The sequence below is a fragment of the Cynocephalus volans genome, chromosome 7 (assembly GCF_027409185.1).
Source record: "Cynocephalus volans isolate mCynVol1 chromosome 7, mCynVol1.pri, whole genome shotgun sequence".
In the NCBI taxonomy this organism is placed as follows: domain Eukaryota; kingdom Metazoa; phylum Chordata; class Mammalia; order Dermoptera; family Cynocephalidae; genus Cynocephalus; species Cynocephalus volans.
Window position 1 is genome coordinate 77752727 of NC_084466.1, and position 27627 is coordinate 77780353.

Below are 27627 nucleotides of genomic sequence, written 5' to 3' on the forward strand. Positions count from 1 at the left end.
ATTTATTATTAAACATTCCAAATCCTGCGTTATTGGGAACAGTGGGTTTGAGGATTTAAATTCCCAGTTTCCACTAGCTCTTCTGCACCTTCTTATTTTTCCACGTCTTGTTAAACAGTAACAGTTAAAGAAACATTTGAATGTTTCTTCATTTGCCAAAAAATGGTTTATAAGATTATTTTCTTCATGTCTATCATAGTAATGGTTTCTAGTGCAGCAAGGTGAGATTGTGCTGGTCATCATATAATAGAAAAATGGAACAGAACCCTAGAGCTGAAAAATTGGTTGTATGAATTGAGCGCACTAATGAGCGTTTTTATATGGGGATCCTCTGACTCGGGTAGCCGACCTCTGGAGGCTGCCACATAGTAGGACTGTTGAGTCCTCCATTAGAGGATCTGAACACAGCTAATAGCTAGCTTGCTCTCAGATCTGTGCATAAGATCACTTACTCTGTTTACATTATTCCTTAGCCGACATTATCACTATCTTGCTCAGTGTTAATCTTTAGTAAATCCCAAACTCAGGTTCATCTACTAGGAAAGTAGTTCAAGTCTGCATACAATTATTGGGCACATTCTGAATGTCAGGCACTGCATTAGATCCTGGGCTGACAAGGATAAGTAAGACACTATCCCTGCCCTTGAACTTATAGTCTAGTGGGAGGAAACATTATACAGTTAACTCTAAACAGTGTGGTTTTGGGGAATAAATAAGGAAAAATAGTCAAAGCTTGTTGACTAGTCAAATGTGGGGGTTGGCTGGCTGGTTAGCTCAGTTGGTTAGAGCACGGTGTTATAACACCAAGATCAAGGGTTCAGAGCCCATTACTGGCAGCTGCCAAAAAAACAAAACAAATAAATATGGGGGTTGAGTGAAAGGAAAGTGTCTAAGGTCACTTCCAGGTACTGCCAACCACTTTCTCCTCCTTGAAACTCTCCTTCCTTGGGCTTCCTTAACACCTGTTTGAGCACTCTGTTTACCTTGCTAAGCATTCAACTGTCTTCTCCTTAGCTAGATCCACTTTGAGGGCACAGTCCTTAAATGCTGATGTCCTCAGAGTCCCCTCCTCAGCTGTCTGCTCTATTCTCTTTCTCACAGAGGTAAGGATTTTTTTTTTTTTTTTTTTAAAGATGACGGGTAAGGGGATCTTAACCCTTGACTTGGTGTTTTCAGCACCACGCTCTCCCAAGTGAGCTAACCAGCCATCCCAATATAGGGATCCAAACCCGCAGCCTTGGTGTTACTAACACCACACTCTTTCAAGTGAGCCATGGGCCGGCCCAGAGGTAAGGATTTCTAAAAGCTCTGTCTGTGGCTCAGCCCTCTCTTCTGAGCAATACAGTCATATTTCCCAAGATCTATTAGGTAGCTCCACCTGCCACAGGCACTGGAGACTCAGTGTGCCAAAAACCGCCATCCCTCAAAGTTGTGTGTCTTCCTGCTGCCCTCTCTCACTGCCTGGGAACCTTTTACAGAAGGAAATGGAAGTGGACGGAAGTCTTATGCAGCACTGTCCAGTAGAAATATTGTGTCAACCAAATATGAAACCTAAACTTTCTAGTAGCCACAATAAAAAAGTAAAAAGAAACAGGTGAAATTAATTTTAATAATATGGGAGCTGGCCAGTTAGCTCAGTTGGTTAGAGTGCAGCTTTACTGAGGTCATGGGTTTGGATCCCCATACTGGCTAGCTGCCAAAAAAAAATATTTTTAAAAATATATTATCCCAGTATACCCAACATATTATCATTTCAACATGTAACCAAAATAAAGTTACTAATGATATTTTGTTTTTTCATACCGAATCTTTGAAAATCAATGTGTATTTATTTTGGCAGCTGACTGGTACAGGGATCCAAACTTGTGACCTTAGTGTTACCAGCACCACACTCTCCCAAGTGAGCTAACTGGCCAGCCCTCAGTGTGTATTTCAATCTCAATTTGCACTAGCCACATTTCAGGTGCTCCATAGCCATGAGACTAGTGACTCCTGTATGGGACAGTGCGGGTCTAGAATGAAAAATGTAATATTTGAGGCTGAGCAAAAACTTTTTTTTTGCTTGTCTAGCTCAGTCTTGAAAAAAACATTCTTAAGTATATACATAGATTGTAAGTGTCAGGATTTTTATGATTTATGTATATTTTCTGTTCCTTATGACTTCCCCCTAATATTTAGAGAGGCTTTTGAAATTTCATTGTTTCTTAGCTAAGAAGAATCAAGAAAGTATACTTCCTCATGCTGGGAAGGGATTTTCAAGGGAGAGTAGCTCATCTCCCACCCACACTTCACCACCCCCAGAGGGGAAGCCCAAGGGGAAGGTGAAATTCTCAGCAAAGAGCCCTTCCCTACTTACTGTGAAATCTCTAGATTTTTGTTTTAGAAGGAAGTTGCTTTTTTTTTTTTTCACAGTTCCTTTTCATAATTTTCATACCTTAGCTGCCAGAAACAAAATTTTTTTACTTCACTATTTTCATTATAGCCAAAGCCACCATATATCCTAGATTTTCCAGGATGGTGTAAATTTTGAATACTGCCTATTCTAAATTTTGATCTAGAAAACAGGGTCACTCGACCATGCTCTTGAGTGTGAAATATCTCTGTGGTCATCAACCAGTGGGCGCTCACCAGTTCCTGGAACTTAGACACTTCTCTATAAATGGTTTCAGTTGACTCTGCCACTTTCTCCCAGGATCCAAAATAGTTCCCGGAGAGGCCATGTCTTTTCAGGTGGCAATAGGGCAGATACAGGGCAGTAGTCTTTATGCTACTGTTCATTAATCAATCCGAGTTTTAAGGGGTGCTTTTTCTGAGGAAGAAGAAATTTAAATTCATGTAGAGGCAACAAAGCTTTCGAAGAACATTTCTGGCAGGCTGATAAAGAAAGATAAAAAAAAGAAAAGTTACAGGCCCCGGGAGAGTGGTGTCAGCTCTTGGTACACCAGCCAGATGTTGGTGCTCACAAACTGGGGGACACAATGTCCTTTACTGTTATCATTCATAATGCCATTTGCGTTCTTTAATCAACTAAAATTATTTCACTTTCAAGGTCTAGGACGGTCTGGGCTGGGGTGGAGGAGGAGGGCCTGGCGGTGGCAGGGTGTCACAGCGGGCGGGCCTCCTCCAGGCGGAGGGCACAGGACAGCGGAGAGCGGGGTGGAGGGGTGCGTCGCCCTGTTTTCCGGGCTGTCAGTGTCCTCGCGTCTGCAGATGGCCAGGTAGGGACGCCCCCTCCCACGCAGCGCGGTGCGGGCGGGCGGGGAGGAGGGGCTGGGCTCCGAGCGCCCGCCCCTCCGTCTATCACATGGCCGGAGAGCCACAAAAACAACAGCTTTGGCCGAGACCGTGACTTCAGGGCAGGGAACCCGGGGCTCTGGCAGCCAGCCCCCTCCCCATGGAGGACAGTTTCCTGGAATCTTTTGGGAGGCTGAGCCTCCGGCAGCAGCAGCCGCCGTCTCGGCCGCCGCCCCCGCGGGGGACACCTCCGCGCCGCCACAGCTTTAGGAAACACCTCTACCTCCTGCGAGGCCTCCCGGGCTCGGGGAAAACCACGCTGGCCAGGTAATGACATTGGCCTGGGCGCCGGCGCGCGGGCCCGGGGCCACCTAGCGCCCCGGCCGAGCGCGCCCCTGCCCGGAGCCGCTTCCGGGCGCCGCTCGCGCCCCCGCCCCGGCCCCTGCCCCGGCCCGAGCCCGGCTGCGCTGGTAGCCCGGCCGCCGCCGCCCTGGGGACCGCCGCAGCCCTGGCGTCCCCGGCCGCGGGCGCGGAGAGGAGGGCGCTCGTCTCGTTTCCCGCCGGGCTTCCCCGGGAGGACGGATTTCGGCACTGCGCCTTGCGCAAGCCCCAGCTGGCACCGGCCGCTTCCCCGCGGCCGTGCCCGGCCCAGTGCCAGCCGCGCCGAGGCAGCCTTCGCTGCCCCTGCCTCCCGAGCCCCGGGTCGGGGAGGCCCGCAGGGACTCTTCTTCGAGAAATCCCGGTGGCGACTGCAGAGAAAAGCGCCGGGCAGCCGCTCGCGCGCAGGCAGCCGCCACGACGCGTCAACAGGCGTTTTAACCCAAGCGGATAACGAGGGGCCGGGGCCGGAGGCCCCGGGGCAGTTGCGGGCGTGCCCGGGGGCTTGCGGCCCGCTTTGAAAACCTGGTGGCTTCAGGCAGCCTGCGTTTGCTTTGGCAGCTGCGAAGGCGCACAGGTGCACGGGGGAGGGGGCTGGCGGCGCCACACAGACCGTCATTCACAGAGCCTCGCCACGGGCGCCCGAATTCGTTCACTTGCCAGTTGCGTAAGCGCCCCCCTCCCCCGCCGTACCAGGCCAGCGGGAATTACGCGGGCTTGTTCCTGCTGCCACCTTGCTGGGCCCACCGCTCCAGCCTGAACTCCCACCACTCCCCGCCTGGCACCTGCTGTTCCAGCACCGCTGAACTGCTCACCTCCTCTAAACCAAGCTGTTTCTCTCCTTTCCCTGGCTGACGCTGGCCCGCCTGCCTGGCTTGCCCCGCCTCCCTCTGCCCGACTGATTCTAATTAGCCCTTTACGACTCAGCTCTGTTACCTTACCTGGCAGCTGCCCCACCCCGCCAGTAGATGCTCCACCTCTGGGCTCCTTGACGTTCTGTTTACACCTCTATAACTGCACTTAGTTTTGCACATGGTTTTGTTTACCTTTTTCTAAGTTTCCTGAAGGTAGGCGCCTGCCAAGCACATAGTCTGGCATGTAGGAGGTGTTCAATAGAGGAAGTGGTCCCTTGCCCTCAAAGAGCTTTCCATCTCGTTGGAGAGATAAAGCTAGCATAGGACCCTGCAACTACTGAAGAATCCAAGTGGCTATAGTCACGTGCTAATTTTGATGGGACCCAGATAGTGACTTTGGGGAGCGGGGGGGTCTGAGTCCTTTGGGTGTGAGGGAACTGTGACAGCCCTGGTCAGGTGTCACCAGTTTTTCCCCTTTTTTGTTTTTGTGGCTGGCCGGTAAGGGGATCTGAACCCTTGACCTTGGTGTTATCAGCACCACACTCTACCAAGTGAGCCAACCGCCCAGCCCCTGCTGCCAGTTTTAGTTAGAATTCCTGGTTGATTTCTGGAGTAGAAGCCTTGAGTCGAAGAATATCACCGCTTTTTCACAGACCAAAGGGATGGGTGACTTTTGGAGGGCCACTGGTGCCCTTTGCTAGGACACAAACACACTTCAGTGCGCCTTTCTAGCTTGGTGGGAGGTGGGGGATGGCAGTGGAGTCGGGGAGCCTCCTTGGAACCCCGCAGAACTTGCTTATTTTGTGATACAGGCATGGTAGGTACATTTCACTAACTAAATATTTTCTGAATGTCACATCCTCTTGAACTTCACTTTCGCTTTACTGCTCTGTGGCCTATCACACTGAGTGTCAAAGAAAGTACACATTTTTGGGCAAACTTTGTTTTTAACTGTACTGGGAACGGAAATGATATGATGGGTGGAGGATGCATAGAACTGAACGTCAGTTTTTCAAACCTCACATTCCTCATCTGTAAAGCGAGTGGGCTGGCCTGGATGGTCTTTAAGGTCACTTCTGGCTCTAACATTTTACACTTTTAGGATCTTAATTCGTGGTTGACATTGGCTAAGCAGAAGACACCGGATGAGAGACCAGCTTATTAAAGAACATCTCTTTTAGGGATGACAGCCGTGAACACTGGCCCGGGAGTGTGAAGATTGTGCCTTTAGATCCACTTCATCACTAACTAGCTGGCGACTTTGGGCAATCACCTAGCTTCTCTGGGCCTTATGTTCCTTATATGTGACTACTAAGAAGCGATTGGGCTAGAGGATTTATTAAAGATCCTTCTGACTCTTAATTTCCAGTTGTTAGCATTAAAGATTGTTTGCTAATAATGGCTAGGTAAAGAACTCTGATCTTGGAGTCAATTTATGGCTTTATATCCAAGCTCTGCCACTCACTAGCTATGCTCTTCACTCAACCACTCTGTACCTCAGTTTCCTCTTCTGTTAAATGGGGATATCTGCTCTGTCTGCCTCAGAGGGCTGTTGTGAAGATTAAATGTATATGGGAAGACTTCTTAAAGTTTAAGGTGCTATATAGGTTTTAAGAGGTATTAGTTACTGCTTAAGTTGTTGTTCAGCTGAGATAAAGCTTCATCGTAACTGGAGAGAAGCCTGGCTCTGAAGTGAAGAAGGCAGCTGGAAGTTGACTTTGAGTTCTCCTGTTACGCTGGGCGTTGGCAGTTCTGGGAGCAGAGGAGCCTTGGCATGCTTTGGAGTGGGTTGAGCGTTTATATCTAAGTCTGGGAAGTAAGCAGGAAATGGGTCGCAGCTCAGCAGGGAGGGAGGCCCAGAGTGAACAGGAAATGCTGTTGAGTAAGTCACGGGTGTGGCCCTCAAGGAGCTGTCTTCCCCTCTTTTTTGGGAGGTGGGGAGTGGGAGAGGAGAATGGCAAATTGTTTAAAAATACACATGTATAGAAAATAGTAAAACTGTAAGGTTATCTTATGTATTGTTGGATCCTGGGAAATTCACATTTTCTCTATTCTATGTATTTTCCAAATTTTCTATAATGAACGTGTATTCTTAAATCAGAATAAATTTTTTTTCTTTAAAAATCGGAAGAAATTGCTTTTTTTACAAATGTGAGCTTATCTTTTTCTGCTTAACCTTTATTTCTCATTTGATTAAAATACTAATAAAATCTTTTTGGAAATTCGGATATGTCTTGTCTTCCAAATCAATGTTAGATTTCTGTGCTTTTCACCTATATGTTCTCATAATTTGAAGTGGCTGGAGTGTGGAAAATATCTTTTTAAATTCTTTGAATTTCTTTAAAAAGAGTTGGAGTTTTATCTGTTTTAAAAAATTTTAAACACATCAGAGTATTAAAAAATTATCATGTCCCCTAAATCTATTTTATCACCTCTATTTCATTTTAAAAACAAATAAAAAATTGTTTCTTACCATTGACCTGTAAATTCTAGATCCAGGAATTAATCCTGTGGAAATAATTGGACAAGTATATGAAGATATTGGAATGTTCATCACAGAGTTTTTTTGTATGATAGAAAAAAATGTGAGCCAACGTAAATGTACAAAAATAGAGGATTGGCTTATCAGTCGTGAAGTCATTAATGGGAACATATAGATGTATTTTTGACATGCAGATATATTCTCCCCCATTAATTAAAAAGCCTTTTACAAAGATACACACACACACACATCCCATTTTCTCTTCAAAGAAAGCGGTCTACATGTATTCATGGGAAAATGTGTGAAAAGGTAGATATCTATTGAGAGTTGTTCACTTTAGATAGTGGAATTATGGACTTTTCCCCCTTGATTTATTTTCTCACTTTTCTACACAACTATGTCTTGCTTGTTAACTTTTTAAGGGTAAAAATAAAGGCACTATTAAGTAAAAAGTTTTGGTTAATGACTTGGCTAGATAGACCCAGTTTGTGTGACAAAGCTTTTATTCCAAAAGAAAATAAACGTCATTTTCTATATAAAAAGGCTTTTTTAGGTTGGTTCTCAGTTGGACATATACTAGAAAACTCTTTTACCAATGAGGAGATGGATTTTTAATGGTTTATTGTCATTAAATTTTATTTTATGCGTGGTGCTCATAACACTAAGGTCAAGGGTTGAGATCCCCATACAGGCCATCCACCAAAAAAAAAAAAAATATATATATATGAATTTTGATTAATTTTATTAATTACAATATGAACTAGCATAGGTCACTTAATTCTTTAACACCTCAGGTTCTTTTTCATTAAACTGGAGCTAATATTTCATTAATAAGTTTATTGTGTGAATTTCGGATACTATGGTAAACGTTGACCCTATGATTATGTATGTGAGGCACTGTGGAATGTATGTGCTATATAAATACCAACTATTGTTAATTATTAGCCACTAATCAACAGTAACATGTTCACTGAGTACTTATGAGACTATGAGCACTTGCTTAGTGAGGCTCATGCCAAATAAGAGGCCCACAGAAGACTAACAGATGGAAATCAATGACTAGTGCGAGACTGAGGGTGAGCAAGGTGTGGGCAGGGTCGCACCTTGTCTGCTGCTGATGTTCAGGGCCCGGGGAGTCAGGCTGGTTAGGGAGGGACAGTCTCCTCCACATGGAGATGGTTCTTGAGCTGTTTGGAAGATGAGGAGGACGTGGCTGAACAAAAGGGAAAGGAATAGCAGCATGAGTAAGGAGATGGAGGTGGGGGAGAGATGGGTGTGTCCTGGGCTTGTCTGAAGTGGAGCCTTCATCCTAGTGAGTGTATTGACTAGGTAAAGCCAGGGCCAGATCATAGAGAATATTAAAAGCTGGATAAAGGAGTAGAAGAGAACTGTCATCAGAAGAAATAAGATTCCAATCCCAAAACCCTTTTGCTGTCAGCAGATGATCCAGAACTAACGCTGTTTCCACAGCTGAGCTGACAGACACCTGGATCTGCACCTGTCCTTCCCTCCTACCTCGATGAAAGCACCTGTGGACGAACCTCTGTGCTTTTCACTGTGTGTGTGTGTTAAAATGCCCCCTTGTTTTGGCCATTTTAACCATTTGTAAGTGTACATTTCAGTTACATTAATTATATTCACAGTGTTGTGCAACCATCACCATTATCTATTTAAAATTTTTTTTGTCACCTGAACAAAAACTCTGTGCCCACTAAACAATAACTCCTCATTCCCCTCCCCCACCCCCTGGTAATCTCTAAGCTACTTTCTGTCTCTATGTATCTGCCAATTCTAAGTACTTCGTATGTGTGGAATCGTACAGAATTTGTCTTTTAGTGTCTGGCTTATTTCACTTAGCTAAATGTTCTCAAGGTTCATACATGTAGCATGTGTCAGAACTTCATTATTTTTACAGCTGAATAAAAAACTCCATTGTGTGGGTATACCACTAAAACATCCTTTTTATTTATTTTATATTTTTTTGTTTTAATTTATCAATATACAGTATAGTTGATTTTCGTGTTCCTTTGCCAATTCCTCCTTTTCCTCCCTCTTCCCCCTCCCCCATCAAAAACATTCTTTTTAAATGAAATGGCAATAATAGAGGGTAGTCCCTCTTTTTTTTTAATGGCCTGATTTGAAAAATTAAAAGCTGTCTACCTTGTGTCATTTCCCAGGAATTTTTTTCAATCTTTACATATCAATCAAAGCGAAGTCTGGGAACCACGCTCTAGTCCATGTTGCATTCTTCGCAATGGTCTAGTTCTTTCTGGCCTCATCACAAATGCTTTGTAACATGGATTCAGTTAGGCTCAGAGGATGCTTCCTGACAGCTGTCTTTTCTCCTCAGTTATATGTCTGCAGAACGTGGAGTTTTCCATCAAGAGAAATACTTTTTCACTTTTTCTTGGTATTAGAGTTTTCAAGGATGTGAAAGGATGCTTTTCTAATGTGATGCAATGATGAGACAGAGATGGGGAGAAAGGAATAGTTCGCAACCAAATAAACAGTGGAGTACAGGAAGCAGTGAGAGCAGGGGCCAGTTAGGTTAGCTAAGTAGTGAGTAGTGGGGCCCCAGGCATGCTCTGCTCTGCAGTGCTCCCAGCCAGCAGGCCGGAACCACGGTGTTTTTATTTATGAGACCAGGGCTTTCATTAAGAAAAGCAAGATCAAAATAGAAAGTTTCCAAGCCTGTGTATAACAAAATAGGGTATCAGGCAGGTGATATCTCAGAACTGTAGTCACTTAGGTCTGCTTGGAAAATTGCTAGTAACTTTTTCATTATTTTTCATAATTTTCCTAAGATGGGTCCTAAATCTCCTTTCCCCACTGCTGAGAGTCCTTGCAGTACCTCCCTGGGGGTTGTGATGAAGGAGGACAGTAACTGCTATGCATGTTGAACGAAGGGTACGACTGTCCAATGCAGTATTTGTTCATAACCCCTCACGGGAAAGGTCACCAGCTGTACAGGAGATTCACCACCACTATTCCGGGAGCTGCTGGTCAGTGAAAGAAGACCCTGTTGAATAGGGGCAATACTGCAGGTGTGGGTTATGATTTGAGAGGGGATAGGAATGGATGAAAAAATGAAAGGGGAAAAATAGTTTCATAGGAGAAGCTCAGAAAATGCCCAGGAAGCTCCCTCAGAGTTAATCTAGTCCCAGCCCAAGACACTAAGCTCTGAGGAGTTAGACATCTTGATCAAGGTCATAGGGATGAGTTCTCCTTATTTCCAATCCAGAGCTTTTTCTTCTACATCAAAGGAAGAAGCTAGAAGGAGTGACCTGGTGACAGGGTAATGAGGTTGGTTTTGATCTGTTGTGTAATGAAGAAACACTCAAAGTCCCTGTTAAGCGGGGCTAAGTTAACCTGGATTTTAGCTGTCAGGGTAAGGAAGCTACATTTTATTATTTGTCAGCATTACTGATATGTTTTTCCTAAGATAAAAACTATTACCAGGGAAATTATTTTATTAAAGTATTACCATTAGGGGCAATGGGAGGAGATGAGATTTAGATGTTTAAATAAGTATTCATATTTATCCTGATTACGATGTGTTGGAAAGAGATGTAATCAACTCCCAGCTCCCAAGGGTGTTTAAAATCTCTTCCTCATCTGCTTTCATGATCTGATATTGATAACTCAACTCAATGCCTTAGCTCCTTCTTGGCATTTCAGTGCACTCTTCTCTATAATGGTACCTTTCTAGGCCAACTCAGACTCCAGATGCACCCAGTAGGAAGTTATTTTTAAGCACTCCAGGTTATCTAAAGATATATAGTCTTTATGGGATTGAGGAAATAGCACGATGAAGGAAAACCAGCCTAATTTCTAATTGCTCCTTCACAAGACTGTCCGATGATGTGTGTGGCTTGGGGAGGCCATCTGTTTCCATCAAGGTAAGAATCTGGAGCAGGAGAAATGGAGAGAGAAAAGCAAGCAAATTACTGTGTGCTGAGGGTCTGCCTGGCACTTTGTAGACACCGGCTTACCGGAGCTTCACAATAACCCTAGCATGTAGTCATTTTTATTTCTTTCTTTTCTTGCTTTCTTTTTTTTGGGATCCAAACCCTTGACCTTGGTGTACCAGCACCATGTTCTAACCAAGTGCACTGACCGGCCAGCTCAGTTTTCATTTTCTAGATGAGGACATTATAGTGACAGAACTACACACTTGATTCCTTTTTTTTTTTTAAAGAGTAACTTTTTATTTATTTATTTATTTTTTTTGTCGTTTTTTCGTGACCCGCACTCAGCCAGTGAGTGCACTGGTCAGTCCTATATAGGATCCGAACCCGCGGTGGGAGCGTTGCCGCGCTCCCAGCGCAGCACTCTACCAAGTGTGCCACGGGCTCGGCCCTTTTTTTTGTCTTTTACATGACCGGTACTCAGCCAGTGAGTGCACCGGCCAGTCCTATATAGGATCTGAACCCGCGGCGGGAGTGTCGCCGCGCTCCCAGGGCCGCACTCTCCCGAGTGCGCCATGGGCTCGGCCCTACACACTTGATTCTGAGAGCCAGGGATGTCATAGCCTGCAGAGTGGTCTTACCTCCCCAGGAAGGCTCATGGACAAACACACTTTCATCCGTTTTTCACAGATGCTAGGGAGTCCTGTTGAAGTATGATTGATACCTAGGGTCTTTCAACGTTCTTTTTCCACACATTTTAAGGATATGACAAAGAGGGTCTGAGGGGGGCTTTCTCTGCCGTCTGCAGTAGCATCTCTCCAGCATTCTGAACCCTGTGCCCTGGCTCTCTTTTCCACATATACTTATTTATTACCTATTTATTTTACTAGAATGTAAGCTTTATTAAGTGTGATGTGAATTCTATGATGTTAGGAACTTCGTTCTGTCCAACTCCTAAGAGAGGGCCTGGCACGTGGTAGGCATTCACTAAATACTCGATGAATGAATTTGTTAATGCAAGGCAATGCCAGAAGCTTCCTAAGAGGTCAAAGCTTAGATGTCAGCATGGTTCTTGAGTAAAGAACAAAACCAAAAAGATTATTCCCATAAAGAGAAATGTAAAAGAGTGAGTGAGATATAGAGAATAGGCAAGTGGGGGGAATAAAGAATAGAGCCACTCACCCCAAAGTTCAATTCAGTGCACAAGAAAACTACTCCTGTTTTTCTCATGTGAAAATGTTTGCTGCGCCACCTCCTCCACCTGATAGTTACATTAAAGAGGGATTGAAAAATTAGGATCAAAGATACAACTGCTGTCCCATGGAAGCAGCAGTCAAGAGAGAGACCAAAATGACAGTGACAGTTTTCCTGTGCATCCGCTCTTCTGTTATCTATAGCTGATCTATGACACTTTGGGAAGAGACAGCTAAAGTTAGCTGAGCGAGGTGCACCTGGTTCCTTCCCCGAGACTCTTTCGTTCTTGTTTTTTGGCAGCTGGCCGATCAGCCTTCTCCCATTCTGAGCATGCCTGAAGTAACCAACAGAACACAAACACAGGGAGCCGATCCCACTGCTAGGTCTCAGGGAGGGTGCTGTGCACCTGCAAGGTGCTACAGGAATTTCTGCTAGATTGAGTGAAGGGGGCCACCCTGCCGGTGCTAATGAGGGCCGAGAGCCTGGTTTTAGATCTCATGAACACGGACTGCTTTGGAGGCATGAGGGGTAAAGGCAAGAGCGAGCAGTAGGCACAGACTGAACGTTTGACTGGAGTCTCCTCAGCCACTGTGGCTGGTGACCCTCAGAAGGCTGGCAGTCATTGAGGCCCGTCTCTCTAAGGGCAAGGCTCAGCCCTCCTGTGGTGGTTGGCAGCCCTGGGAAGGTGGGGGCCACACCAGGCCTCAGGGGAGAATGCCCAAGTCATCGACAGCCTCGCCTCCCTCCCTTTTCTTGGGCTGCTGGGTCATGGAACCTGTTTCCTACCTCCTAGTTTAAGGTCCTTGAGGAGAATTCCAATAACATCCAGAGGGAGTGCTGGGGTCCAAGAAGAATCCTCTCTTGGATTAAAGGTGTGGATAAAATTCTCATTGTATAAAGATGAGAAAGTAGAAATTTTCCTCACACAGTTTGGGACCCTATAAAAAGAGTGTATACTTAGGGCAAGAAAGCATTCCATTCAAGAGCCGTTCATACCAAATATTTACTGAGTATCTCTTATGTGCCTCCTCCCTTGCATTCTTCTAGATGCTCAGAATAGAGCAGCAGACAAAAGTAACACAAATCTCTGCCTTCATGGAACGTATATTCTATCACAGAAAAACATTTTCTGTAGGAAAGAAGCCAATTTTAGACAGTATCTGCTCTGTTCTCTCAAAAAACAAAGGATTCCATAACTCTTCCACCTGAGGTGTATACCTCCAGGAGACGTCCCCATGTGCACAAGAGATAGGCACAGTGAAGTTCACTGAAACTTGTTCATGGTAGGGAAACTGCAAACAACCGAGATGTCACTAGAAAAAAGGATAAATAGATAGGATTGATGTTATAGAACGCAAGCATAGAGGTTTTTCTCTGGGGCCAGAAGCCTAGGTTTAATCCAGCTGTACCACTCACTGGTCTTAATTTCTTCATCTGTAACATCACTGGTCTTAATTTCTTCATCTGTAACATGGGGATTAATAACTACTTGTCTCCCAGGTTGATTTGAACATCATATGAGAAATGTAAAGCACTTAGAATAGTGTTTAGTAAACAATAAGCTCTTAAAAAATGTTAGCTGTGTATATTATTTTGCTGGTGATGGAGTTAAAAGGAATAGGCTTCATCCCACAAAGTTAAGAAAAAAAAAGAAAAGGAATGAACTAAGTCTGTTATATCGACACGAATGGATCTAAAAAAATGTAATGCTCCTTCATTTTTTCATTCAACAAATATTTACTGAGTGTCTACTATGTTCTAGGCAGTGTTCTAGGTACTTGGTAATCATTAGTGAACAAAACAAAGATCCTGCCTCTGTGGACCGTATATACCAAAGGTGGGGAAACAGATGTGAAATATAAGGAAATAATATGTTAGGAGGCAATAGGTACTGTGGAAAGGGGAGACGGAAGCCTGGTACAAGTGTTTGGAAATGTCAGACTTAAGGTAGAGGGTGGTTGAATTTTAAGCCAATAAAACAAATGGTGAGAAAATGTTAATGATTATCAGCTCCAGGTGGTGGGTATACAGGCTTGAAGTATTATTCATTTTGCCTTTTTATATATTAAATTTTTTTCTCAAAAATTCCTCCCTATGATATAAAAGAATAAGGAAAAATGGTAAGGAGTCTAAAATATGAAGGGAGTTGGCTAAGAAGCAGAAAATTAAAAAGCTAAATGAGATGTATATTTAAAAAAGAATCTAAAGTAAATGTTGGAATTTTAAAATCTGTTAAAGATAGAGATGAGCAGAAAATCAAACAGTAATAAAGAAGATAAATATGAGAATAAATATAACAAAGGCAACAATTACAGACATACTAGAACATATTTCTGAGCTGAAGACTCAGAAGTGGTAAAAAATCAATTCAAAACCTAGACATATCCTGGTAAGGCTGTTGCAGAAGCTGTTAGTTAACTCTCCTTTCCTCCTCAGCAACTCTGTTTTATTGGGTGTGGCAATGTGCCCAGTTGCCATGTAGAATGTGGATGTGAAGGCTGGAGCTGCAGTGGCGTCGTGTGCCCACTGGGAGGCCCCTTAAGCATGGAAGCCACTTGGTTAGAGTGTGGTGCTGAAAACACCAATGCGCCAAGGTCAAGTGTTCAAACCCTCATACTGGCCAGCCACAAAAAAAAAAAAAAAAAAAAAAAGAATGGAAGCCATGTGCTAGGACGGATGGTAAACTTTCAGGTCCATGTTATCATGGAGTTGTGATACCAGCCCTGGATTTTACCTCTGGATTTTTTTTCACATGTGAGATATATAAATCTTAATTTTATTTAAGCCACTGTTATGCGGGGTTTCTGTTCAATGTAGTTGAACCCACTTCTAACCAAAACAAATTTGAACTATAAATGTCTGTGAAAAAAGACCGTAATCCAGTAATTCTCATCCAGCCAACTTGCTAATGTGTTAGGACAACAGAAGGGCTTTTCTCAGATCCACAAAAACATATGAAATATATAACAATCATGTGCCCTGAGTTTGTATAGACCTGAGGTAAAATTCTGGCAGCACCACATCCAAGCTGTGTAAACTTACTCTAGTTATTTAAGCTCTAAAATCCCTAGTTTCTTTCTCTATAAACTGGAGAAAATATTGTTTACTTCATAAAATTATTATAAAGTATAAGTAGAAATAATATATGCCAAGTTCTTTACTCAGTGCTTAGCTCCCCTGGAAAGAAAAGAAAAGAAAAGAAAATCTATTGGAATAACCAACTTTAGCCAACCATGAGAAGAATCAAAAACAACAAGAAGGGGATATACTTTTATTTGATATTTTTCATAACTGCCTCTCCAACAAAATAAGACAAGAAAGGATTAAAGGAAAGATTCTTGACTACTGAATATAATCAAGAAAATAAGAAAATATTAGAAAAGAAAATAATGAATAAAAACTTACACATCCAGCTTGGTAGAACAAAATAAAAAGTCCAATAACACCTCTAATTATATATATTATTTAGAATGTAATAAAAAGTATTTCAAAACAATGGGGAATTAATGAGTTATTTAGTCAGTGGTTTTGGGATAACCAGGTAACCATGTGGAAAAAAAAATCAATTAGATACCTAAGCAATTCCATATACCAACATAACATTTTAGATGGATTGAGGAAAATGTAATAGAATGCAGACATATTTACATAATCTTGGGGTGAGATAGACTTCTAAATGCACTGTCAAAGGCATAAATTCAAAAATAAAGGATGAATATATGTGATGACAAAATTTTTTAAAATGTAGACTTTTATGTTAGAGATTATTATAAACAAAATTAAAAAGCAATTTCTGTACTCAATAAGAAATTGACATTCAATAAGAGAGATAAACCTCCCAATAAGGAGGCAATTAACAATCAGACAAAGGACATGCAATTCACAAAACGCAATTCACAAAATATCTAAATGGCCAAGACACAGGAGAAAAATATTTAATCTTGCCGGTAATCAAAGAAGTTGGTGACAAACTAAATGCACAACCATAGAGCATTGGCTAAGAAAATTATGGTACATCCATATGAATAAGTATAAGCATGCCATATCATTAAAAATAATGTCATAGAAAAATATTTTATGAAGTGGTAAATAATTTGCTATGAAAGAAGTTTGGTAAAACTTGGTATGCTCTACATTATTTTCCTGTTTCTATGTAACAAAACAAGAGACAAAATAAAAATAAATTATATATATATCTCAACCCTGGAAAGAAGACTAAAATGTTTATAACAATAATTTTTAGATGGGGGAATATAAGAACCCTCCTTTTTTGCACTTTTGTTTCCATATTTTCTGTAGTGAATATGAATTTCTTTGCTAATTAAAAGGAAAAAATATTTTTAAGGTTTGTGTCAACAACAGTACAGGAGCCAACTGGAGCGGGTACCTACTGGTCAAATTTGGGACAATTTGAGCATCATAAAGAATAATGATGGTTAGAGCACAGCCTTATGTCACCAAGATCCTGGGTTCAGATCTCTGTACCAGCAAGCCACCCCCCCCCGAAAAGAAAAGAATAACGATGGTAAAGATTATGAAAAGGGGAGGGTGAAAGAAAGCTCTTCTTTACAAGTTTCACCTACTAGAAGAACTTACAGAATGAGAAAATCAAACTTCTGTGATTCCCAGTGTAATAATTGATTCAGGCAGTGATCAGAGAATAGATGTAAAGGTCGTTGAGGAAAATTTGGTTGGAGAACAGGATCAGGATGGCGGTCTCACAGTTCCACCCCAACACGTTACTGGATAGAATGGAGAGGTCTAGCTGACACAACCTGACAGCCAGCTGGTCAAACTTTGCATGACACAAACTGTCTCCACGTGCAATCAGAAGTACACAAATATCACCTCTGCACTTTGCTTCCGAAAATGTTTAACCTGGATCTAATCACGAGGAAATAACTAGACAAACTCAGAATGTGGGGCATTCTCAAGCCAACTAGAGAAACCAAAAGGGCATGAGGATAGTTCTAGATGAAAAGACTGGCCAGGCACCAAAAAACAAAACAAAAACAACAAAAACAAAAACAAAAAAGGCACTAATGAGACGTAATAACCAAATGTGGTACTTGAAATCTATTTTTGGGAAATATTTTTGGGAACCATCGGGGAAATTTTAAATATTTAAATTTTAAAATCTAACATTAGCCATTATGAATTAATGTTGATTTTTTAGATGTGATAATCGTATTGTGGTTGTGTAGGAGGATGTACTTATTCTTAGGAGATACTTGACAAAATTTAAGAATGAAGTGTCATGGTCTGCCACTTATTTTCATGTGATTCATCAAAAATGTGTATGTAAGAGACAAAGTAAATGAGGCAAAATGTTGACATCTGGTGACTGTAGATGAAGGGTAAGCAGCGTTCATGATTCTGTTTTTCAACTCATTTCTATGGGTGTGAATATTTTCTGACTAAATGGTTGTGGGGAAAAAAAGTTCAGGCTGGTGGAAATAAAAAGGATAAAGAAAACTATAGAATAAACAAAGCTACAGGGACATGACAACCAAATACAGTGTGTGGATCTTGTCTGGCCCCTGATTCAAACCAACCAACTGTAGGAAAACGTTTAGGAGATAACCAGGGAAATCTGAACACTGACGGGACATTCGATGAAATTAAACCTGAAGTAGACGAGACATGATTGGCCGTATGATGATAATTGTGGAAGCTTGGTCACGGGCACATGACGATTGATTACATTACCCTATCTACTTTTGCATGTTTGAAAATTTCCATAATAAAAGGTTGGTTCGGAAACCCTTACTGGCCAGCTGCCAAAACCAAAAAAAAAAAAAAAAAAGTTGGGAGTCACATTAAAATTACGTAGCAATGTTAGACTTTCTCAGTGAGTGAGTGACTGAGTGAATAGATATCTAAATATATCCCGATGGTTGTCTATTATTAAATAAAGAATTATACAGAATAAGCTGTGAAATCAAGATTAGTGCCTGAGTTTCTCTCGTAGTTGTGATTTTTAAGTTGTGATTCACTTTTTAAGTGAATTTGGGGGGGACGTGGGGGAGGTGAAGGTTATGTGGAAGTAATTGTCTTTCTATTTTTTCCCTTTCTTTTATTTCCATTCTCTCAATTTCCCTAATGCATGAGGCTCCTGACCACCATAAAGAAAGATAGAGCTGGGGCATTATCCTCACCACTTCTGAAGCTGATGGAATGGTATTTATTGCTTCCACTTAAGTTTGAGAATCTGAAGATTGTCTGTTTAATCAGTTCTTTATTTAGCGAGTAGAGATTTTATTGTCCTGCTTACTCAAGATTCTACTATGCTGCCAGTGCTAATTTAACATTTAGGGGAAAATAAAATAAGTTTTTGAAGAAATGATCATTTAGAAAGTTGATACAGACCAAAAAAAAAAAAAAATCCATTAGAGCCAGAAAGGCAAAAACCACTGATATTTCTGTCTGCCTGTATGTTGGGAGGATTATGAGGCTTGTAGTCAGGATGTCTTAGGAAACTATGAGAAGGTGGTCTCTCCCCATAGTGGTCCCGAACAATATGAGGTAAAATTTTGCAATCAAAAAGGGCAGTAGTTTTATGTTTTGTTTTTTTTGTTTTCTAGAAAGGAACAGGATTCAAATTAGGGAGTATTAACTTCCACTTGATAGTATAAACCATAAAGAGGAAAACAAGAGTAGATAAGGATATGTATATGAAAAGAAAAATTCAACTCTGAAAATGTTTTAAAAACAACAACAAAAAACCCTATGAGTGGCAGAGTTAATAGGAAAACAAAACCAGATTTAGAAGGGTTATCAAATCCGGGACCAAAAATCTTGGAATTAGTTTCCATAGTTGCTTGATTTGGTACACACAAGATAAGAGAAATAAATTATGCACTGTTATTTAACCTCTGAACATAGCTTTCATTTGTTTACACTAAATAATATTGATGAAAATAATTTAAAAACTGTACAGTGTTCACAAATATAAAGTATATATACTTGAAAATGCATCTAGTGCTACCCTTACGTTTTTTTTCTAAGGTGTCTTTATAATAATTGTTAGCATTGGAGGTTAAGGTTTGGACTTATGATTTGTACTTTTCAGTTTGAGTATCTTTAAGGTCAAATAATAGACATTCATATGGAAACTAGGAACATTTATTTCATCAGGTCCTCTTTATACACGTCCCTTCTTTCATGTCACTTTCTATGTCTGTGGTAAATTTAAAGTGGCCACATTTTTTTGCCCCCCCTTCCTTCAAGAAGTTGAAGCTATTTTCCCACCCCTTCAGTGTGGGCCAGCAAGGTGACTTGCTTTGACCAGCAGGATGTGGTGGAAGCCCACGGGTGTCCCCCACTGCCCTCTTGAATACTGCGGCTGTGAAGCGGCCTGGCTTAGCCTCCTTGAGGACAGGAGCCCGTGTGGACAGGCAGCACTACCAGCATGTGAATGAGGCCAGGGTGGGCCATTCTGACCCCACTTCACGTTGTCAGGTAGCTCCTGTAGCTCCTGTGGGACCCCAGGAGAGATCAGCAGAACTGTCCGGCTGAGCTTAGCCCAAACTGCTGACCCACAAAATGAGTTAATTCCTTCTTCCATGCAACAGACTTCCCAACATCTGAGGGTGACTGTCACGAATCACTTTTGTCCTCTGTTCTCACCTTAGACATCCCACATTTCTTTGATGATCTTTGCTCCTCTGACCTGATTTCCATGGTTTCTAGGCCTTATGTTTACCTGGTCACTCTTCTCTGGACATATTCCATCTTGCCAAATTTCTCTTTAAATTGTGTGGCTCTCTGAATTGCAGCGTGTTTCAGATGTGATTTGCCACGTTTAACCCTTAGTGTTTGTTCTTGTTTTCCCTACAGTCCCTCGCTCATAACAAGCCCTAAAGCACTGGCTTCCTCCTTCTCTTTCCTCCCATACTCTTGACCCTCCCCCGAGAGGCAGTGGTTTTCTCATCCCTTACGGTCCATGTCAGATGTTGTGGCCTTTACAATGCTTCCCTGGCAGAGCGCGTTGCTGACGCTAGGTTCTCTCAGGCTCTGCTGGTACCGCTTTGTCCGCTCTGTGTGACACCAGCTGTGAGGAGTCTGGCTCCTTGGCTGGGCTCTGAATTCCTTGAAAGCAGCTACTTTATTTTTGTACCTTAACACTTCGCATAACACTTGACACATATTAAGTGCTCAATAAATGTGTAATGGGTTGGATAATTAATATTCTTTGAATACTAAAATATACTATCTTCTGGCCCACATTTTCCCACAAGGCTATCAAGAGAAGCTGTCATATTCCTGTTTAAATCAAGATATTCTGTCCATTGAATTTCCCTGTTTACCACCATAGTTCATTAAAAGAGAAAATGTGTTTGGTTTGGAATTACTTTTTTTTTTTTTTTAATAAATACATTTTATTTATTTATTTATTTTTTATTTTTGTCGTTTTTTCGTGACCGGCACTCAGCTAGTGAGTGCACCAGTCATTCTTATATAGGATCCGAACCCGCAGCGGGAGCGTTGCCGCGCTCCCAGCGCAGCACTCTACCAAGTGTGCCACGGGCTCGGCCCTGGAATTACTTTTTCAGCTATCTGCACTGCCTTCTCTCCCTCTCTCTCTCTTTTTTCCTTTTTAAATGCTATCAAGCCTTCTGAAGAATTTTGACAGAGATGTTTATTTGTACACCATTTCTGGAATGTATATGTACTCATTTTTGAAGATTGAGGCATTTGCTTTATTTTTGTCTTTCATGTCTTTCTTACTCACTGCAATACTTCAAAGATTACTTTACATAACACTTCAATGTATTTTATTACTATGGCCCATTAACAGTTTGGGCTGGAAAATTTGGTTTTATTGTTGTTATTATTATTTTAAAAATAACAGTACTTTATATTTGTACAGTGCCTTACTGGTTACAAAATGTTTTCCCACACCTTACCTCATTTGAGTCTTACTAGAAGCTCTGTTTAATAGGTAGGGATTATTATCTGTGTTTTACGACTAAGGAAACAGAAACTTGGGGAGATAAGGTCACATGCCTGGATAGTGAAAGAGTCAAGAATGGAATCTAAGTCTGTCAGAGCCACTTAGGTGCTCACTCATCTGTGGCTCTAGTGCCTTACGTTTATCCTTTCTTTCCGGATTATTCTTCTCAATGTAGAACAATAGCAACAAAGGAGTTGGATAGCTCTGTTTTCTCTTTGCATTTCCTGCCCTGGTCATTCGCTAACCTTTTTTTCCTTCAGCGTTTAAATAGCATCTTATCCCATGTAGCCATATTTTCTATTTGCTGGTTGACTTTGAAGTTAGAATTACACTGGGGGCGCTGCAGGGAGAAAGGAAAGAAGCGTACACTGTTAGGCGCCGTACTCGGTGTTTCCCCATGTTTGTAGATCACCATCATCACCTAGCCAGATAGGTGACACTCTCCTCAATTTTTACAGACAAGGAAAGGAGGCACAGAGACTTCTCCAGTTACTATCTACCATAATATCCACCTTCTGCCCAAAAATGGTCCAAGTAAGGATTTCAAGTGGAAACATCTCTTTGAAGTTATTTTGTACAGAGCTTAATATGCTTGTTTTGTTGCTTTAAAGGGGGTGCTCATGATGGTTTTTCTTTTCTGTTATGTTTTCATGTTTAGGCACAGAGTCTAGAGGTTTAGGAAGGCATGGGGAATGTTGGGTCTAACTCTTTCCTTCTCCTGTTGTGCTTTTTTTCCATCTGGTTTAGGTCATTATTAAAATGTAAAAATGTTACTTAATAGGATAGCGCACACACATCACCTTTACCCACATTTCATGCCTCAGCAACAACTAGTTTCCCAGATGCGTCTTTATAGAAAACAGAGCTCCAAGGACATGGCATCCAGGATAGGTAAGAGTTTCAGGGCCGAGGGCTGCAGCACTGGCGTGGCTCCCGTGGGCAGATCTCAGGTGGGCCATGCTGCCGCGGAGAGGAGGGGTGATGGGGCCTGGTGCTCAGCAGGAGAGACAGGTGCCTGTCAGCTGTCACTCTCAGCTTAGCCTCAGAGTATCATCTTGAGTCAGTCCTGGTTGCTGCAGAAGTCAGTGGTGGTGACCAGCACCTCTTAGTTCCAAGGGTTGGCAACACACACAGCGGCCTCTCAGCCTCTCCTGCCACCTGTTAGGAAGTGATGCCATCTAGAGATAATAACAATCTCTCTTTTTAAATTGAAGTTCAACAACTCAAAACCTGGTGGTCTCAGAATTATAAACTGCTAAATGTTAGTGATGGAAGGAAATCATTTCTACTGTGACCATGCATATAATAAAAAACTCTCTTTCATTTCTCCACTTTCCAGACAATTGCAACATGACTTTCCCAGGGCCCTGATTTTCAGCACGGATGATTTTTTCTTCAGGGAAGATGGTGCCTATGAGTTCAATCCTGACTTCCTGGAGGAAGCTCATGAATGGAACCAGAAAAGAGGTGACAAATTCCTTTCCAAACTCCCGGGAAACCCTATTCTGCATATAGATAGTAGCTGCTGCAGAATGTATAAATTTTATGGAAGAAGCTTAATCAAAAATTCTGCCATTTTTTCCCCTCAAAAAAGAATGCCAGAGTGTAACCTCCTTAGATTCCAGGAAAAAGAAAATTGTTGATAATGGGTTCTGAAATAGGTGGCATTAAAGTTGTGTAATGAGGACATCCTGTAATAAAGATGACAAAATATGGATTACGCTCGCCCTTTTCTCTGATTGTTACATGTTGTTCACTGTTATATAACATTGTGTTGCAGCCAGAAAAGCAATGAGGAATGGCATATCCCCCATTATTATTGATAATACCAACCTCCACGCCTGGGAAATGAAGCCCTATGCAGTCATGGTAGGAAGAAGTATCATTCTGAATTTTCAGTTATGGACATTTTGTGAGAAAGTTGAAACATTTGTTCTTTCCTTTTTTCCTGATCTTCCATAATTTTATATTTACTAACAGTAGTTCTCCCAGGGAGCAGGTAAAGAGGTTTTATTTTAGGTTTTTCTGCTGTTCAGTGCCTGAAATTTGCTGAGATGCTGATCTCACCATGAGGTACAATTTGTAAATAGTCTTTGGTAAATGGTTGTTGGTCTGAATTCTTGATAGCTTTTCCATCTTGGTTATTTTCCCAAGGGGAGGCCTACAGAGGAACACCCACTGAAACTTGTAGAGAAATATTGGACTAAATGACGCTACTAGCGGAATTACAGGTTATAACAGGACAGTTCTGCCTTTGGCAAGCCGGGCAGTTCAGCACTGTGTACTGTTGCTGCCTGGGACTTCCAGGAACAACAGAATTTTTTAGTTGAAAAACAGATTTAGGATTAAAACTGTAACTTTATGAAGACAAATATGCATATATACATACACACACCTATATATGTATATATGTATTTATATACAAATATAAATACACATATAACTCAGCTCTCCATGGTCACAATGAATAGAAAAGGACAGTAAGTTGAATGTAACAATGTGCACATTATTCTTTAATTTTGAAGTACATTTGATCTTTTTCAGATGTACTTCATCTCTTATGATAATAAAGTAAGTTTATAAATAAGGAGGAGGAAAGATTGGGTATAGAAAGGAGAAAAGATCCAGAAACATACAGGGTGGGGCAGGAAGCAGACAGCTGAGTCCCTACTTGGTAAATTGTGGAGTAAATACCTCCCAAACTGGGCTCATGGCAATCTATTTTTAGGCTTCTTTTGAAATTTTGGGCAAAATAGCATAACCACAGGTGTGCTTTTCTCTAATGATACTTTCATCAGTTCTACTTCGGCTCCGGTTGTGGGACTTTGGCGAGTGGAAGAAAGAATGAGCATTAACTTGTGGTTACTTCACTTCATGATGGACCGTCCACTTGGGCGAGAAATGAACAGGGACATGAAGAGTCGCATTAATTAAGGCACAACTTAAAACCAAGAGTTAGGGATTATCTGAGAGTGGCTTAAGGGAAGTCATTTTACTTTTTATTTTCTGGATACGTACAATGTTTTTTCAGCCATCCACAGCTATTAATTAGACTCAGAAATTAGACGTTTTCCAGATATGATATTTGAATCCTTCCCTAATTAGAAGTGTCTATCTAAAGAATGAAGAGATCTTTCTACTTAGCTCTTTTCATTCTGTATTTTATAACACAATAAACAATAGTAATAATAGAAAGTTCAGTTTGAGATAAAGTAGTAATTCACGAATGAAAAGAATATTTGGATGTTTGTATGAAATAGTAATAGTTTTCTAAACTCAAGGAAATGGGACACTGTGCATTGAGCCAAACTGTATTACATAGCAAGGAAATCTACTTTTGAAGGGAAGGTTATGTAAAGTATGTGGAAATCACTTTTATTTCATTAGCTATGTTCCTTTATTTTTTAAAGCAAGGCATGAGGAACAGGACAAGGCATCTGACAACTAAATCTGTAATAATCACATAAGCAGCTCCGAGAAGCCACTGAGTTCACTGTCATATCTGTGTTGAGGACGTCTTAAACTTAGTTCAGTCATCTGTTTTTAAAGATGTCCAAAACAAAAACCTTTACAATTTTCCTACATACTATAGATAAAATTGACCAAAATTTATCACTGGGTACCATAATATGATCTGAGAGTGGCTAAGTGTGAGAAGGAACCAACTGCATTTATTAAGATAAATTAAGGCACTGGATTACTGGTAAAGCAATTTTAGAAAAGATTTGTAGTAAATGTTAAATGGCAGCATAAACATTCCCAAACATACATACTATGTCTTCAATGTTTTATGTACTTTTGAAAAATCAGGCACTTGAAAATAACTATGAAGTTATATTCCGAGAACCTGACACTCGCTGGAAATTCAACGTTCAAGAGTTAGCAAGGTACTTCTTTGTTTTTCTAGTTCCTCATTATGTATCCTGCTATTTTCAGGTATTTCAGACCGAACAAAAGAATCTTTTCAGGCTGGAAATGGACATGGTAGTTTTCAGGCCAGAAATGGTAATTCTTAGAAATTGATAACTTTGGAATTATTAATGTGAAGACTTTAGTTTTGGGTCAGTTTTCTAATATAATGCTAAATGCTAAATCTTGGCTTGAACTTGATCCTTTGAAAGGATGCATTTAACATTCTGCTAAAATGCTTCTTTATTAATGAACATTTAAAAGCACTTTTGTCTGCTTGGGATTGCACATGTCAATGTTGTTTTTGCGTTTAGGCTAAATAAATACCTTTAGCTGTTCAACACTCTGTGGTTTATTTATGGTTTAGATATTGCTTCTAATTTATAAAGCAGTAAATGTCCAAGTAATGCTAACTTGTTGATTGAATGCATGGGTTCTGATATTCACTGTTTTATGTGATAATGTCAATGACTTAAAGTAACCAGTGAGATCAGAATTTACTTTCTATGAGTAAGGCCAGTTCATCGTATGGTTATATAAGCAGATAGTGTTTCCAACGTGGGTCTGTAGGCCACTCCCACCAGAATCGCGTGAGATAGTTGTTAAAATCCTAGTTCATGGACTCCATTCAGTAGTAGGAATCTCTGGTAATTACATTTCTAACTATATCCCCAGTTAATTCTTGTGCCCACTAAAATTTAAGATTGTTTTAATAAGCATCTCTTAGAAGTATCAAGGACTAGTTGATGTAAATTGATAATAGATATGTGCATGATGTAAATTGATAATAGATATGATTTAAAAAAAACCTCATGGTGTTCTTTTATGTCTTGAAGTACATAGTTGAGATTGCCAGAAACAAAGCACTCCTGAAACATCAGCTCCCTCCTAGCTCCTGGGTAGCTTGGGGGTATGCAGGCAGCATGAAAAATAGTTGAGCCTGAAAGATAACTATGTAGCAAGACATTATGCTTTTGCCAGAGTTAAGTACTGAGACTAGGGCATGCAATATCTATGCAATAATACAGGACTTGTAAAATACAAGTAACTAATTTTAATATCCTGCCTTTACTAAATGTTTGCATTTTTCCATGTAGAAGAAACATCCATGGAGTCCCAAGAGAAAAAATACACCGAATGAAAGAACGGTATGAACATGGTGTTACCTTTCATAGTGTGCTTCATGCAGAAAAACCAAGCAGAATGAACAGAAACCAGGACAGGAATAATGCATTGCCTTCCAATGGTGCAGGACACTGGAATACCTACACAGAGGTTCCAAACCGGAGGGCTCATGGCAGCTTCACAAATGAGGGATCCTTTAACAGAAGGGGTGGCTGTCACCATGGATATTAGAGGCCTATCTTATAGCCATTCAAAATTTTCCTAAATCAGTTTTTACTTCAATATTTGGTATTCTTTGGTTTTAGTCAGAGCTCTAATTCCAGTGTAAATAGTGGAGCCCAAAAGTTTCTGAGAAGTCATTATGTTCATTATCTTTAACTAGCATTTGTTAAAGTGCACCTATATGCATGGTCTGATGCTGGGAATTCTGCAGATTCGATTGAACAAAGTCTCTTTCTCTAGGGAAAGAATGAATTTGAAACCGAAACCTGAGAACATACCCAAGAACATAATCATAGTTATATATGTTCATAAATGAAATAAAGTGTTTATATTATATATAAGCTTCAGTACAACTTTCTCTGAAGTAATCTATTTATTTTTTCAAGAAATTCATCTCGATCAGAAAAGTTGGAAAGGTGAGGGAGGAAAAGTGGGAGGCAGGAAAAGTTTTAGCGCCGTTGCTACTTTGATAGTCTGTGTATCCACAAATGTGAGGTGTGCTCCTCTGATGATACTGATTTTCCTTTAAAACTGCTAGAAAGTACCCATCTAAGGGAACATGGTTCCTCAAAGTAGACACTTTGGGAAGTTATTCCTTTATTTTAATATCATTGTAAAAATGTCTAATCCCTAATAGCTATATAAGCCACTGAGGGAAAATCAGCATCATTTATAAAGTCGTACCTTGTGTTTTAACCACTTTATTCAATAGGATTAAACCTAACTTTTTGCTGTTGTGCTAACAGTGTAAACAAAGTGTCTGTCTTCACAAAACATTGATTTTTAAAAGGAAAACCGATTTCTAAAATCATGCCTACAAATGTGTGTAATTAGTTGGCAGCCCAAATATACGGGAGTACAAGAAATCAAGCACCCCAGGATATAGATCATACAGGGATGTGTAAAAACTATGCTCATTATATGACGAGCAATCTTGATGTTTTATGTGGCATTAAGACAAAGTGCTATCACAAGTCTGGAATGTCCCTCTTATACCGATAATTAAAATTAAATTCCAAATTTATGAATCCAAATTAAATTCCAACAGGTTGGAGTCAGATTAATTTGGTGTGATAACACGATAGACAAGATCATGTAGGATGTATGCTCTATTTCTTGTTGGCCAACAGCTTCTTTCTAATGTTCTGTGAAGTATTATTTTAAGTGTCCTATATAAAGGTGCTTTTATGGTTACTGAAAATTGTATATGATACTGCATTTATATGGACTTGTCATTGAATTTTTTTTTTGGTTCGACAATAAAAACATTTAATTACCCAAATCCTGAGGAATTCACCTGTATAATAATTTCTTCTATATCATAAGCTTATTTACCAGTTTTCTTTAATAAATAGGAGGCATAAA

At 40.8% G+C, this 27627-nt stretch overlaps 1 protein-coding gene and 1 non-coding gene across 5 annotated transcripts; both read left to right on the plus strand.

The window, feature by feature from the left end:
* Window positions 1–3305: 3305 nt before the first annotated feature.
* N4BP2L1 (NEDD4 binding protein 2 like 1) lies at window positions 3306–27487 on the plus strand. Of its 4 annotated transcripts, XM_063102503.1 has the most exons (6): window positions 3306–3561; window positions 22346–22473; window positions 22787–22875; window positions 24943–25011; window positions 26013–26063; window positions 26503–27487. In XM_063102503.1, exons 1-6 carry the CDS (start codon window positions 3395–3397, stop codon window positions 26530–26532), a joined length of 534 nt encoding a protein of 177 aa, XP_062958573.1. In that variant the 5' UTR covers window positions 3306–3394; the 3' UTR covers window positions 26533–27487. The 4 variants fall into 4 exon arrangements, with proteins under 4 accessions (XP_062958573.1, XP_062958576.1, XP_062958575.1 ...); XM_063102506.1 differs by lacking the exon at window positions 24943–25011 and adding an exon at window positions 24817–24893 and having other exon boundaries at window positions 26013–27487; XM_063102505.1 differs by lacking the exon at window positions 22787–22875.
* Window positions 12148–12284, plus strand: LOC134382862 (small nucleolar RNA SNORA16B/SNORA16A family). Its single transcript, XR_010024124.1, has one exon. It is a non-coding gene; the product is annotated as a small nucleolar RNA SNORA16B/SNORA16A family (small nucleolar RNA).
* Window positions 27488–27627: the final 140 nt, after the last annotated feature.

Coding starts and splice junctions, on each gene's coding strand:
- N4BP2L1 (XM_063102506.1), top strand. CDS start 3,395: ATGGAGGACAGTTTCCTGGAATCTTTTGGGAGGCTGAGCCTCCGGCAG. Junction 22,474..22,786: donor TGAATGGAACCAGAAAAGAG/GTGACAAATTCC, acceptor ATTGTGTTGCAG/CCAGAAAAGCAATGAGGAAT. Junction 22,876..24,816: donor TGAAGCCCTATGCAGTCATG/GTAGGAAGAAGT, acceptor TTGAAAAATCAG/GCACTTGAAAATAACTATGA.